A 16,473-nucleotide genomic window follows, 5' to 3' on the forward strand; every position below is an offset into this window, starting at 1 on the left:
AGGAAGTCCTCGGTTATTTCTTTCCACTATGTATTTCCTCACTGACTTTTGGCGTTTATTGAGAATGGTTGTTTTCGTTTTTTCGATTGACTATTTTTGCCACATATCTCAGTTTTTTTATATTCGTAATTACATAAACATAGTTATTTTGTTACTGTCATGACTTCTATTGGAAATATTAGGGTTCTGTAGAAAATTCCATCTTTCCTCTATCTTATTCTCGTGTGGATTATTAATTGTTAAAGTATTGCTGTGCTATTGGTCATTCGATGTGTCCAGTTCATTCAGATTTTGTATTGTCCTTAGTTGTTCGTAATTTGATGATACCATAATCTACATCACAAAAATGTAGCAATTACAAACCACAGCGATTATTTTACAGCATTAAAAACACAGCTTTATAAATATCACTATCAAGGTTTAATTATTGATAATTTCAAACAGATTGAAGTGAACAATCAACTGTAAATATGACATATATTGTTACGTAATGTTAGCATTCTAACCATTGTTATGTACGTCAAATACTCCTTAGTGTTGGTCGACTTCTATCGATCAAGTTACAATGTGGCCACTAGTCCAAGTTATTCGACATCGTGTGCACTATGTTGAGATGTAAAATGCTTATTGGATGTATTTGAAAGGATTCCCCATTTTACCCACGTTTTGTTCTACTCGGCACTCGTCAACAAGCTTCGCCTATAATCTCCAAGGTAATGTCCGTCTGGTGGATTTAATATTGTCCATCACATTCACGGTTAGAGACATCCGAATAGTTCAGTAGTAACGCCTCTGACTATGAAACTGGATAACACGCGGTTGAATCCACCAGAGAACATCCGTTCCCTCGAGAATACAGATACACATTGTTGGAGACTGTATCATTGGTACTCACTGAAGACAGTGGAAAATGGTTGCAGAATATTACAAGTAAGTTTAGTACTATTGATTGTGCTTATTTCGTTTTTTTTCTGTTTATTGATATTCAGGTTCTTCCCAAATCATCTTTATTCCGAATAAATCCTCATAATTTACGCCTTGTTATACTTTCTGCTGGTCGACGTGAAATTCCTGGATATGATGTTGAAAAGAAGCGACTTTCACAGGTAAAAAAGTAGTCCCCTTTTATCTACACTTTTTGCATTTATTCTTTACTAATGTAGGTTGTCTTTTTATGAAGCGTTTAGTCAGTTTGTTAAGAAATAGACAAATGTTTCTTTCTTTGGTTACACTTTTCATGAGACTGAAACTTACAATGCCTTCTTTATGTTTTTTCCCTTAAACTACAAACGTTAATATTCTTTGCTTTAACTTCTGAGATAGAGAGACAAAATCTCTCTATTAAACTTTATACCACCACACCTGTGGTTGTTTTCTGTGATCCGAATCATTCAAGATATTTTCACTTTCTTTAATACATTAAACTCATTATGCAAATAAAGAGTGAAACCCTATCAGATAAATTTAACTACCAAATCGAAATATAATATTCACACATCAAAGGTGTATATATCCGATTGCCCTTCTGATTTAGTCAACGACATGTCAGCTAATATTTCGACTAAGTATCAGTTTGACTTTCATTAGCGTATCTCATAATTTTTATTTATTAACTGTTCAACATTGAGAAGACGACATTTAAACAGGAACGTGATATGAATATACTCGCCTAGTATATTGCCTACTTCCTAATTGTTCTAATAATACAACAAATTCTTCCATTTTATATATATTTACTTTAACTAATGTTTGCTGTATTGCTTACATAACTGTTTTCATAAAATTCTTACAACTTATAATCGTATACTTATTTCCTTACTTATAATAATTACTAAATCATTGTAATTTTTATATTCTAGGTGAACTGGTTATATCCTAGTTCAAGGCCTAATTTTGCAGAATGCTGGCGTTTTCGTCTTAGTCAAATACGAATGAATAGCTTTCAAAAAGATAATCATAACAACAATATCTCATTTGGTTTAGATTTGGCTAATCTTGCTTTACTTTTACGTACATTATGGCATTGTATTCGATGGGATGATATAATGGTTGAACCAGATAAAGATATATGTGTTCATGATTCCAATGGGCGACCTTGTTTTAAAAAAATTTTAAATGTTGATGACGATGACGACGATATTGATGTTAGTGGTGTTTCAGGCAGATATGATGATAATAAGCCTTATAGCGTAAGGCGTATAGTTGAAATTCAACCTCTTGTAAGTTCTTTTCGTTTTGTATTGTATATATTTTTCAAATGATTTGAACTTGTGTTATTTTTTCCATCGAAGATTGTTACTGATGTGTTGAAATTCTGTTTTCTACTGATAGGATCGATTTTGGCTACAGGCTAATTACAAAGTTCGTATAACTACAACTTATCCAACCCGTTCGAATTCTAGCCGCAGGCGTAAAGCTACAGATCCATCTAATAGAGGTCGATCTACAAGAGGTCCATCTCTTCAAGATTCTCCAGAACCTGATGAGTCAAGTTCTAGGAGAAAAGGGAGACGTGGAGGTCAGAGAAATGCTCAAGGTGGAAAAGACCCCGATTACGACCCTGCTGTAGATGAAGGTTGGCGTGTTGGAGTTCCTTGTTCAAATAGTTCTAGTCGCCGACAATCGCGGAATAATTTTCGTTCTTACGGTCGTTCTAGTCGAGGTTCATTTTGCGATTCAGATGATGATGGTGATCCAGAATTCTGTGGTGGACGACGTGGTCTCCAGTCACAGCGTAATGAAGTGTCAGTTGAGGAAAAGTGGATGTCTGAAGATGCAGTGTTTTTGTGGGAAATTAGTGTTTTCATGAATTCGTGAGTTTTTTTGTTTTCTACTAAACCTTCCTTATTCAATAAATAATTTTAATCCTTTTATGTACTTTGTCAAGAAATTTATTCTTAGTTCCAAACTTTGCTCCAATCAGGTACGTCAACCGGCTCTTGAGTAATGTGTGACTCTAATTGGATTTTATAAATCATGAACTATGCAAAAATTCTATTATTTCTTTGAGAAATAATAATCAATGTCTAAAGACTTATTCATTATTTATGCACATCGTGTAATCTTATTTTAATTAGATAAGTGATCGATCAGCTGTAAATATCTCAGTCCTGATAGACGTTGTTCACTATCTGAATAACTCGGTGATTATATATATAGCTGTCAAGCAGGTGGATGTGGTTTTGAATCGCACAGATAGAGTTAACTCTCAAGATTACAGATACAATTTCTAACGAGTACCGACTAGCATGACACCTAGATCTTGTCGATTACCTCCAGCTACTTAATATCTCAACTTAGTGCACCAGCCGGGTAACATTATACTTCGATCAATATAATTCTCTTACTATTATAGGACAAGACATATATGACACTGGTCACTCGTGAGTTGTGTAGCTTTCTGTTTTACACTCTTCATTTAGTTCCAATTTCTGTCTGGTACATCTAAATTGATCTTAACCATTGAAATTACTACAATCTCCACAAAAACCCATCTGATATTAATCAAAAATATGCTCACTAGTGACTGGCTTCACGAGGTATATCCTTGAGTTCTAGTGAGAAGTAGTGACCAGTGGAGTTCAACCAGGTCTGTTGTGAGGTAGTAACTCACTGAAGACAATGGTGAATGTGTCGCTCAATTTCGTGGATTAGTTGAAGTTAGACATTAACACCGTTGGATGCCGACTCAGTGGTCTAGCGGTTAAGTGCTCGGACGCGAAACCAGTAGGTCCTGGGTTCGAATCTCGCAGGGGGCGAGGTCGTGGGTGCGCACTGCTGAGGAGTCCCACAATAGGACGAAACGGCCGTCCAGTGCTTCCAGGTTTTCCATGGTGATCTAGCTTCAACTGACTCATGATCTTAACCATTGAAATTACTACAATCTCCACAAAAACCCATCTGACATCTAAATTGTGTTTAAAAGATCTGACACGATTAAAGCCACAGTAAGATGAAAAAACACTGTATTTTAGAATTTTACCGCCGATATTATTTATTTTATAAAGTGTTTTTTAGGATTTACCTCGTATGATGTGTGTGATAGGTAAATATCAGTATTATCGTGGTACGAACTATTGGTTTTGATGACTTAAATCCCATTTTTCGATTTGTTGGTTAGAGTATATCCTGATAGACAGTATCTCATTAGAGTTGGTTCACATTATTATTATTATTTATATTATTTACATTATTATTATTATTATTATTATTGGCGTCGTTTACTGTACGTAAAAGTGTATTTCTCCCTCCCTGTCTTCTTTCTAGTTTACTACCGCCGAAATCCAATTATCCTCCTATTTCAGATAGTGATGTTTCAAAGATGGATCCTAATGATAAAACTAGTCAGTATGTCATTTCCACTCGGCTAGCTTCGCTTCCTCCAGATCCAAGTTCAAATGCTTCAACTTCTGCTACTGTCACTACTACTGAAGTTAATAAATCATTAATTTCTCCATCAAATATTGAAGGATATGTTGAAAAAAATGGCTTTTTATATGATGGTGGTCAACCTAACGGACTTCTGTTGAATAGCTCTTCCTCACGCTCACGTTCTACTTTAGCTTCTGCCCTTCAATCTGGCCGTATGCCAGGTATGTTTTCTGTCGTTTGTATCTGTATTTTTATATTTCATGCTTATATAGGTTGTTTTAGATCTTGACACTGGGGTGTAGAGATCTCTTGTACATATTTATAGTGAATTTATTAATTTTTCGTACGTTTAGTGGTAAAGGCGTCTGACTTTCAGTCGTTAGATTTGAATTTCGAAGCCCTATATATTTACTTCAGTCTAGTTAACCCAGTAATAACACTTGCTCTGACATATAAATTGCTAATCGAAACTATACAAATGTTTTAGGTAAATGAATTGTAGTAGAAAATATATAAGTTCATACACCTATCCACTGACTGAATTCACCTGTTAACCATATTTTCTTTATTAACTGTATTATTTTGTGCTGAGAATTTACTATTTTATAAATATTGATAACATTTATTTTCAGAGACTGTTATTACATTAATTGTGTGGATATGGATCGAGCGCAACCTAATTGATGTTAATAATACAAGCGGGCAACAATTAATTGCTCACAGAGAACTAGTTCTTAAAATGAAAGTTTCAATAAACAGATATTATCAAATTCAGAACAATTGACCAACAAAATAAATTCGTTTATCGTACCATAATGAAACTATATATATCCTGTGGGGATCGCCTCGATATTCCCATTTTGCCATGTTTTACAGGATAGATAAATTATGGTTAACCGTGAAGTTCGAAACGCTCGTTTATTGTACGCGCTACTGGACTCAAACTCTTAATAATAATCATATAAATATCCCCGTCAAGCAAATTAGTGACTCTTTGAATTCAGTAGCTGAATGAATAACGCAATAGCATCTAAAGCGAAAGGTACTAAGTTCCAATCATCTTGTGAATATCAGTGAACAAGGACAGTTAGATTATGGCACATAATTCGTCTGTTTTCTAGATCTTTCGGTAAATTTTCTATTATGGTGTTAATAAGACAGTTTTTTCAACATTTTTCCTCAAATTTTTGAAGATTTCTCGGTAGCAATCTCAAAGATAGTCAACGTTATATATAATCTGCAATTTTTTCTCATTCATTTGTTTGTTCCTATTACTAGTAAATTCTAGAAGTCGAAGTGATGATCGTTCAGTGAGTAATAATAATAGTATTCCACGTCCTCTTTCACCGAATACATTAGAAGCAAAAGCTAGAGCTCGTTCAATTGCAGCAACAAATGCTGCTAGAGCATCGGTTGCAGCTAGACGTGCAAGATTTGAACGTGCTTTGTTAGAACAACGTGTACGCTCATTGAAATCACAATTTTGTTCACGTAAACGTTTAATATTTAATTGGGCCAAATCACTTGCTGATGTAAGTTTGATTCATCATCTGTATTATCTGTTGTATTTCATTATTATTCTTTTAGTATATTTGAATTTTATAAAATTGATATTATTCATCTGAAAAATGTTTTATGCACAGTTTATCTACATTAAAGTAGTATTTGTGGATAGTCGACAGACAATCCTGTCTGACTTAGAATTTTTGCAATTGGGCACTGGTCAACGAGATTTACCTGTAATCTTGAAGAAATAGGTGTTCTCTGGCGAATTCGATCTTATGTCATTCAGTTTCACAGTCAGAGACGTTACTACTTGGCGTTTCGGCTTTGAATGACATTCCGTACAGCTGAGATGTATGTGTATGTAGGAGCAGCACTAAGAAGGACTGGTCATATATGCTATCGGTCACTACTCAGTGATCAGACAACCAGTTGTAAATTTGTCGATAGTACTGGTAGATTATTTTTGTGTGTTTCGTTTTTTTTATGTACCATATGGACTACATACCATAATTGAATAATAATAATAATAATAATAATAATAATAATAATAATAATAATAATAATAAATGGTATTCTAGCTTAATGATTTTTAACAGCTCAAACAAAGAGATAGTGTATTTGATTCTACATGCTCTAAGATAGTTTCATAGCCATTGCCAATTAGTTTTCCTTCACCCACATTCAAAAACATTTGAAAATCCACAGCTTTAAGTTAAAAAAAATCATACTTACTTAATTGATAATTCGGGATAAGAAAGAATGTTCACATTTTCTGATCGGTTTACTATCTTTGTTTAGTGCTCTATCCCCAACACTCAATTGTCTCATCATACAAAAGCAGTACTTCAATGATACACATTATCAAAAGCTTGCAACCTATGTTTGTCTTCTGCTTTCATAGTTGATGTTTCATAATCAGACGGACATCTCTTCTTTGAAATACGTGTTGCAACTTAAGAAAATCCATAACTTTTCTGTCTGACTAGTTCATTAAGGTTGATGAAACTCCCAATGATATATAGTGTGGTGAACACATTCAACTACCTAAATTCTCATGATAATTCTTAGTGATGATGAACCTTAGTTCAAATGACGTTTGTTTTAATATTTGGCGAATTTTAAAATCTAAACAAATGTCAAATGGGAATGGTTTGAATTATCCCGTTATAGATATTTTTAACTGAAATTTCATTAGTCTTGTTTGGCATGTGGTCATTCTTTCCAAATTTCTTTTATATAGTCATTATGAGACAAGTTGATATAAAATAAATTCAAATGTGGCTAGCAGTGGAATTCAGGACGCGCGCTTCGTCCTGTTTGGGATTCGTCAGCTAGATATACCTGCATTTTATTGTTGATATCCACTCCAGGACTCAGTAGCTAAGTGAATAATGCAATGGCTTTTGAAGCCAACTGTATTGAGTTTAAGTCTCGGAATGGACGTCAACTCTTGGGCTCAGGTACATCCAGCTGAAGAACCCATGATGGGATGAAGAGGACTTACTGGATCCAACTGCTATTCGCATTCTGTCTATTCCTTATAAATGTCATATATATATATATATATATATATACGTCTGTCAAAGCCAGTGTCATTTATTTCTGTTATAATTCTCATATATTAATTTATAAAACAAACAATTCTCTTTTACAGATTGCTGTTAATGAAATCAAAGGAGCACAACAGATCTCTAAGGCAGATAAATTTAATGAGAATTCTTCAAAAAAATTAGAACAATCATCAACACATCCTCATCATCAAACCGGTGAAAAATTACTGACACAAAAAAGTCGATCTAATATTGTTAATCAACTCAATAAATCATCATCATTCTCATCAACATTAATACCAAAAAAGAAAATTGGACGTCCTAGTAAAACCAAAAATGATAACACCACCACTACTACTACTACTACTACTATTACAAATAAAAAGAATGATGTTTATCATAAACGTACAAAACGGAAAATTACTCCGACATTTTCATCATCATTATCTTCTAGTGATGATGAAAATAAAAATCCTTATGTAATTAATAATAATAATAATAATAATAAACCAATTAATCAATCAGAATTATTAGCAAATAATCGTATTCCACGAAAAAGTGCATTAAATCATGAATTTATTAAATTATCTAAATCATATAATAAAACTACAATAAAACAATCTCCAAATAGAACAAACAATAAAAATCGTTTAACCATGAAATTATCTCTTAAACAATCAAAGAAATTATTAACAAATAATAATAATAAAGATAGTGATAATGATAAGAATGATGATGCAGATGATAATACTACTACTATTACTACTCATAGTTCTTGTTCTACTGCAAGTACATCACCTGGTTTAGGTGATGATTATGGAAATAATATTTGTCAACAGAAATCAACGGTTAGTTTATTTATATTTGGTTATTTTTTTTTAATTATCTCCTTTGTTGTCTAAATATAATGCTAATTTCAGTCGTATTGTGGCTTATGCAACTTATGTTGATAGATGTAAGTAGTATGTGCCCCCAAATGCCCTGGTACAGCCGAGAGGAGTGGGGAGAGTCCACTCTCTCTCTCTCTTTTTTTTTGAAATGTTCTCATATAGCCACGTGCATACAACCACTGCCAGAGATATATTATTCACTGCTTTCTCGCGGCGGGGGGTGTTTACGAAGTCGAGAGGACGAAAAGCGAATGTCCGGTGCTTTAACCGGGTTGGTTAATATGGAGGATCCACCTAGGGAGGTTGGAAAACCCTGATTCCTAACTATTGGTGCACATGGGCTTCAGTATCTTGAAGAATCAAATGGCGTATAAACCTATTGTTGGTCACTGGCTAACATAGTACTACATCTCCTGAAGTTGCTCCACTGTTTTGTGGATAAGACGCTCACACCGATCGAATAATGTAGTGTGGCGCACATTTATTTGGTGCCTTTTCGTACCAATGTTTATGTGTTTAAATAAATAAATGAAATAATGCAACACCAGTCAGAAGTTTTATGTCTGGCAGTAGAAGACTGAAAAGATAGAACTAATGAGAACAGAAAGGGAAACAGAGGAATTTGAAGAACCATGAAGTATTTAATTAACAACTATTGCATGATATACTAATGATGCATTTAATGTATGGTTTTCGTATCTCACCAAGACACTCTGATTTTGTATTAAACACTAAATTGATCTCCTCCATCTGAGTGTTCATTCACTACCAGTATTTTTCTTTCTTAACATAAAGCTTCTTTATGTTGTATCGTATAGTTTTAATTTTTTGTGTTTTCGTTATTTTTATTTCGTGTATATATATTTATATATTTTTCTATTGTTTTTAGGCTTCAACTAAGACTAATCGTTCATCTGGTACAAAAACAAAGAGATTGAAACATGAATCTACAAATTCAGATGCCAGTGAACACAATTACAATGTTACAGGATCAATGAAATCACCAAAATCATCTTCTGTAGGTGAGGGTGGGTCTAAGCGAGGAAGTAGTAGTGCTAGTGGCACTGGACGTAGTAATAAAGGAGGAGGCCGTGCCAAGTTGTCTGAAAAATCTGACAGAAATGAAATACAAATCGAATCAATTACTAATGTTTTACAGGATGTCTCTTCTAATTCTTCAGTGTATTGTGTTTGTAAAACTCCGTATAATCCATCAAGGTGAGGAGATTTGTGTTTAGAAATCGCGATATATATGGCAGTATTATTGATTGAATTAACAATTACCCAACCAGTGATAAACAAACAACCTTATAATCTGACAAATATATATATAGTTCCAAGTTGTCAAACTACATAAGGATGGCTAGATAGAGTTGTAAATTGATTGGAAAGATTTCCAATCTACTGATTGAGATTATAGCGTGAATCAAATAGTTTACACCTAACTACCTGTCTAGAACCATATAGGCTTATAAACATTTTAGCAAAAGCATAGTCACTGTATAGTTTAGAGTCGATTCGTGTTACATAATCGTTTTATTAACTCTTTTCAACTTCTATTCATTCATTAGATATCCATTTGTAATCACTATTTAAATATGGATAATTTCGTTTATATAAACTCCTAAGATTCAATTACTATATCCTTCGTTTGTCAACATGAAGAGATTGCATTATTAAACAGTTCACTAAAATGTAGGTATCGATACCCAGGTTTGGACTTGATAGCCTCAAATAAATGAAGCATCTTAAGCTAATAATAAATCTATTTTTTGTTATATTCCAATGAGTAGAAAATTCATATTTTTAACGTTTCATGGCTTAAATAATGTCAGTCAGTCAGTCAGCTACAACGTAGGACCAGGCACATATGTGCATCGGTCCAGGTTGCCATACCGCATCAGCACAACAAGATGAACACCGGATTCATAGCAGTGGTTAGGTCAAAGGTAGTAATATGTAAGAGAAAGATTGCATATAGAGATATAGTACAAGAAGAAAGAATTGGTTCGTAGAAAGAAAGATATGAAGCGATTATAATCTCTTAGTTTAAGGGAAGACAGGGAGTGTATACACCTACGCCATTGTGATCGACTCTGAGCCATGTCACCAAGAGTCTCCAACCATTGGTTACGAAAGTCACGCGGACCCCAACCAAGTAGTCTGCATCTACAAACATGGCTCAGACTAGAAGTTAGTGTCTTCAAGCACTGATGCCACGTTTTGGTTTGGCCGTCCCTTACTTTCTTCCAACCATCTCCAACACCGGTTAGCATTGCACGTCGTGGTAATCGGTGTTCAAGCATACGTAACACGTGGCCCAACCATCTCAGTCGATGAAGATTCATAACCTCATCAACTGATTTACCATCATTCCCTAATACCCTGCGTCTAACCTCACTATTACTTACCCGGTGATCCCAGCAGATGCGAGCAATATTTTTAATGCATCTGTGGTCAAATACTAATAGCTTACGAGTGTCTTCTACTCTTAATGGCCATGTTTCGCTGCCGTAAAGTAAAACAGAACGGACTGCCGCGCAGTATACTCGTCCTTTTATTGATAGACGGATATCTCACCTTCGCCAAAGGTGACGTAAGTTGGCAAAAGCCAATCGAACTTTTCGAATCCGTGCTGAGATTTCGTCAGACACCAACCCATTAGGGCTGATCAGACTTCCACGATAAGTGAAGTTGTCAACGCGTTCGACTACTTCACTTGTATTAACTTAATTCGATTATTATTTAACTCTGAAGAAGTGTCTTATATTAAGTCGTGAAACATCAGAAATATAATTTTCTACTCATTGGAATGTCACAAAAATATATTTATTAATATCAGAAGGGGTTTTTGTTGATATTATAGTAATTTCAATAGTTGAGATTATGAGTCAATTAAAGCTAGACCACCATGGAAAACCTAGAAGCACTGGACGGCCGTTTCGTCTTATTGTGGGACTCCTCAATGGCAGTGCGCATCCACGATCCCGTTTCACGAGATTCGAACCCAGGATCTATATTTATTAGTTCACTACCTTAGTTAAGTTTACATTTTTAATGTTGAATTAAACTTGTTTGGAATCAATAAATATTTTATGTGTTATTTCATTTACTCTCTAGGGAATATATCGGTTGTGATCTTTGTCGAGATTGGTTTCATTTTGAATGTGTTGGTTTAGATCCTAAAGATTCTGATAAATTAGGTGATTCTTGGCATTGTCCTGATTGCAAACAAGCTGAATTGAAAGCTAATGAAATGCTTTATTGTGTTTGTCGTACACCATATGAACCAACGAGGTAAATAATAATTGTTACACTTGTTTTTATATATGTGTATTTCTCTCTGTCAATCTAAAATTTAACTTGGTAGACATATTGGATTTCCATATTTTGAATAATAATGTCTAATTATTTCCCTAATTATTAGTCGGTTGTCTTGTATATCTGTATTTGGTTTGACAGAAGAGGGAAATCAAATCATTGTATTTAATAACTCATTTTTATAAGTTAATTCTCATGGAACTAAATCTTATTTGTATTAGATTTTTATTAGACATATTTTTAGTTCATAAACGGGTCAGTATATTGTTTAACAACCGTGTATTCATATCCGTTTTCAGCTAAGAATGGTTTGTGTACCAGTTTTATCGAACTTAATGAACTTGAAATTGAATTAATTCAAAACAAAAAGAAACGGCGTTGATTTATTATTACTCTTAGTTGTTTGATACCGTATTGTCTAAATTATAAATACGAACAGCGCGGTTATAATCTCCATCACTAAATCCAATGACGTAAACCAACTGACTTTCAACTGTTCAGTATTCTCAAGTTTGAACCCCGTTTCACCTACTTTCCTCTTTGCTGGGTAACATATCACTATAATTATCTGACTGAATATATTGATTATGAAATAGAAGGCATCACAATGTAGCGGTTACTTTCTAAATATAAAGTTTCGTAGAGTAAACTGTAAATGAAGGGAATATCAAATGTTTATATTGGTATAGTTAGTCAAGAGCATCAGATGAATAAACTTATTTCAATCACTGTTACACTATTTAAACTAGATCAATATTGTAGTGGTTTTTTCTGTTAAAAAGATAATCAGAAGGAAACCATTTTTGATTTAGGTTTCATGCTAGTTAGAACTGGTCATAAAAGTCTACTTGGAATCTTGAAGGAGCTAATGCTCCCTATGAGATTCAGACCCGCTCCACACACAGTTTCACAATCCGAGACATTGCCGTTGAGGTATTTGGGACACCATTGATTAAACGAACATGACATTATAATCTACTCATTTACCAGGTCCGGATTTATATACTTATTTCCAGACCACTCTCAAAATATTAGAGCTAGTGATACTACCTTGCGTCCAAATCGAAGTAAACGGAGCATAGTTGGAAGTCAAACGTATCAACTACTGTGCTACTGTCCTGACATTGATTATTTATAAGTGGTTTTTTCTGTTCTATTACAAATGTTTCACTTAACTGTGTTACGCAATATGAAATGGATTGTATGATTTTCTATTCGTTTTTCTTTGTTTGTCTATTGTTGCTCCTAATCTCCAGAGTATATATTGCTTGTGATGGTTGCGATGAATGGTATCATCCTGAATGCGTTGGTTTAACACCTGAACAAGCTGTTAATCATACAGATACATATCTTTGTCCAACTTGTTGTCAACTATCACAACATAAAACGAATACTACTACTACTACTACGAAATCGTCTGGTAAATCGAAAAAGTCGAAAAAATCTAACAATAACCATAATGCAGTTACTGATGTTGACCAAACTGGTGCCACGAAAACTATTTATGATACTAACCTCACTTCAGATAGAATAAAGAAATTAATTAATTTAATTGAAGAGATTAAAGTGAGTTTCCCCCATTCTATATATATATATATATATATATATATATGATTTTGGTTTTACTCGAATACATGAAAATAGCTTGAAAGAGTTTTGTCTTTGTATTATAAGTGTTTTCTTAATTTCATAGTTCATTTATATATTCTACATGTTTATTTCATAAGAATTTGTGGCGAGACTCTAGTTTATGGACGAGCCAACCAGAGGCGTTTTAGAGATTTCAAGGTTACGGCGCCAACTTCAGTGCTTAATGTTAACGTACGATCGGTTCACAGGGAATTTTGTACAAAACGTGATAATTGAGCGGCTATAACAAATAAAACGGCGGGACTATAATTTGTGGACGAATCAATCAGGTATAAGATAATAGATCTCGGATTTTAACGCGAAAGCCTTTCATCCATTCGGCTAAATAAATTTCTGGCATTATAGCTGATGTCAGTTCATGATGAAAACCCCATATATAAATCTTAACTAAGGCAAATTACGACAATTATTGCAAACTGGATAAAAAAAGCACAAGCAACACTGGCTGCAGCCAGGTACTACAATATATACGGATGTTAGGAGAGCGTACAGACTTCTACATAGACTTGGTCATGTGTGTCGTGTCGTTATCCACAAGTAGCATTTTGTGCACTCAACAACCGGAGTGCACATAAACAATGTTGAAGCTATGTGGTCGAGGCTGAAAGCGTTTTTGAGACTTTATCTTGGTTCCAGAGGCCGACTATTCTGTAGCCGTATGGATGATTTCCTCTGCTGCATGCATTACGATTTTAGAACCTCTGAACTTCTTTCTAACCTTGACAAGTTTTTCAACCACGTATAAGAAGTGTATCCACTTTATTTCCTTGGTTTTGTATAATATATTTTTACTCTATACTGACTGTTTGCTGATTGGCTAATATTTATCAAGGTTACTTAAGATTCGTTCAAAGGTCGTCCATAAATTAGAGTCTCGCCGAATTTGTTTCATTCTATATATGTGGACGTTTGTCTTATTGTGATGGGCCCATTCCATTATATCCATCTTCTCTTGTAAACAATGGTTGGAGACTCTTGGTGACATGGCTGAGAATCGATCACAATGGCGTAGGTGTATACACTCTCTGTCTTCCTTTAAACTATGAGATTAAAATCGCTTCATATCTTTCTTCCTGTACTATGTGCTTACATGCAATCTTTCTTTTATATATATTACCACCTCTGAATTAACTACTTTTATGAATCCGGTGTCCATCTTGTTGTGTTAATGAGATATGGCAACTTGGACCGATGCATATATGTGCCTGGTCCTACCTTGTAGCTGACTGACTGTAAATTTAGTGTTTCATAATTATATCATATTATACTTTTTATTCAAGAAATCCTTCCATTCTTTTTTAAGAATTTTATTCTCTATATATTGATGTTTTGTTCTATTATTGTTAAAACTATTTCCTTGAAAAAGCTCGGATCAGATTGCCAGGCGAAACGTTGAATTTACTTCAAATTCTTTCGCTGAGATTTTACAAATATAACATTCTTTCTCTTTAATATTTCTAGTTACTTTTTGACATTTATCTTGATGATCTCATCACACTGTGCTAAGATGATGTGATCGCTTGAACCAATTCATACAGTATGCTGCAGATTCTACTAACCTTATAACTAATGACAGTAAATAGAACTATCTTACCATAGAATTCAACTTACAGTTTTATATGTGATTTTAATTAACAATTACGTTTAAGCTGGTTATTATTGGCACATATAAACTTTTTATTGAGATTGTCATATACATTTTTGTCTTTTGTAGATTTTGAAATTTAATTACATTTTTTTTCTCATTTTATTGTTGGATACCTTGTTTTAGCAACATAAAATGTCATGGCCATTTATTCATAGTCCGGATCCTTTGAAATTTCCAATTGCTAGATCTTTAGATGATTCATTTAGTAAGTTAATTGTTTTCTTTCTTTTTTTTGTTTGTTTCTTCTTTCAAATGATATGTGAAATCAAAATAAAAGAACCTTCATGTTATATAGGACGTTAAGTTATCTTAATCACTGTTGTTCACAATTAGTGATTGCTTTGTCAATGTTAATGTGTTGTTGTTTTTTTCTTCCTCGAATATTAATACGTAAATAGTGGCCTATAGGAGTATAGATTTTACTGCCAATTAGTGGTTTCTTTCAAAAGTTTTGCTCTGTCGAGTATTAGATAGATCATCAATACCAACAAGAAAAAATAATCGTCGTGTCATATCACGAGTTGCTTGAATTGTGTAATTTAGCACATATTAACTCAATTGTGTAACATATGAAGGCATTCACTACGACACTTTGGTGTCCTTGATGGTGCGTAGAGTGCTGAAAAGTCTTGTGCCAGACTCAAAATATTGTCGAACCTTCTAGATTTTCATGATTCCTCTTGGAAAATTGTTAAATTAGTGACAAGAACCATTCTTAAATTAAAAGTAATCAGAAATCACTCTAAGATTGTAGTTGTCGATATTTACAAAATATTTAATAAGTTATCATTGAAAAAAACTATGGACATTTCACGGTCATGAATACCAAAATCAGTATCTATTTCCCGTTTGCTGTATATTATTTCATACAGAATTGTGTATTTATTGATTTACAAACGGGCACCAAAATATGTATATGTCACAAATAATTGAGTTTGTGAATTGGTTAGAATACTACCCGGTCCCTAAATCGAGGTAGGTGGTTTTCTCAGGTGGACCACTCACTGAGACTTTGACCCGGAAGTCTAATCCACATGTCAGTGGGGCATATATTAGGATATACAATACCGAGGTAGCCGATGACCGAAAAAAATCTAATATACCATTTGTCTCAAAGTCCTGAAGCCCTTGTTGAACAATGGTCTAAAATCAGGGTATTCCAACTCTCCTAGGTAGATTCTGCGTACCCTACAATCGTCTGTTTAAGTGGCTGCTATTCGATTTTCGTAAACAACACCACGAGAAGGCAGTGAGCAAGGATTCTGTGGCAGTGGTTATATATATATATATATATATATATATATATATATATATTACGCCTGTTACTCCTCGTGAAGGAGCATAGGCCGCCCACCAGCACTCTCCATCCAACCTTGTCCCGGACAGTTCTTTCCGGTTGTTATTCATCCTTTTCATATCTTCCTCTTTTCCGCTTCCCTTCAGGATTCCATGTTAGGGCTTGTGTCGTAATGCAGTTTGACGATTTGCGTAATGTATGTCCTATCCATTTCCATCGTGTTTCCCTAATCTCCTCTTC

General features: G+C 34.1%; 1 protein-coding gene across 1 annotated transcript in view; it reads left to right on the forward strand.

Annotated features, from left to right (window-relative positions):
• Nucleotides 1–16,473, forward strand: part of GOLGA7_3 (Golgin sub A member 7) — a 62,065-nt gene that overhangs the window by 44,028 nt on the left and 1,564 nt on the right. Inside the window, exons 23-32 of the mRNA XM_051217392.1 lie at nucleotides 990–1,106; nucleotides 1,860–2,219; nucleotides 2,332–2,813; nucleotides 4,267–4,592; nucleotides 5,650–5,903; nucleotides 7,532–8,275; nucleotides 9,207–9,535; nucleotides 11,438–11,614; nucleotides 12,895–13,204; nucleotides 15,060–15,141. Coding sequence (XP_051064788.1) covers nucleotides 990–1,106; nucleotides 1,860–2,219; nucleotides 2,332–2,813; nucleotides 4,267–4,592; nucleotides 5,650–5,903; nucleotides 7,532–8,275; nucleotides 9,207–9,535; nucleotides 11,438–11,614; nucleotides 12,895–13,204; nucleotides 15,060–15,141 — 3,181 coding nt within the window. The remainder of the gene's footprint in view (nucleotides 1–989; nucleotides 1,107–1,859; nucleotides 2,220–2,331; nucleotides 2,814–4,266; nucleotides 4,593–5,649; nucleotides 5,904–7,531; nucleotides 8,276–9,206; nucleotides 9,536–11,437; nucleotides 11,615–12,894; nucleotides 13,205–15,059; nucleotides 15,142–16,473) is intronic.

The sequence above is a fragment of the Schistosoma haematobium genome, chromosome 5 (assembly GCF_000699445.3).
Source record: "Schistosoma haematobium chromosome 5, whole genome shotgun sequence".
Lineage (NCBI taxonomy): Eukaryota > Metazoa > Platyhelminthes > Trematoda > Strigeidida > Schistosomatidae > Schistosoma > Schistosoma haematobium.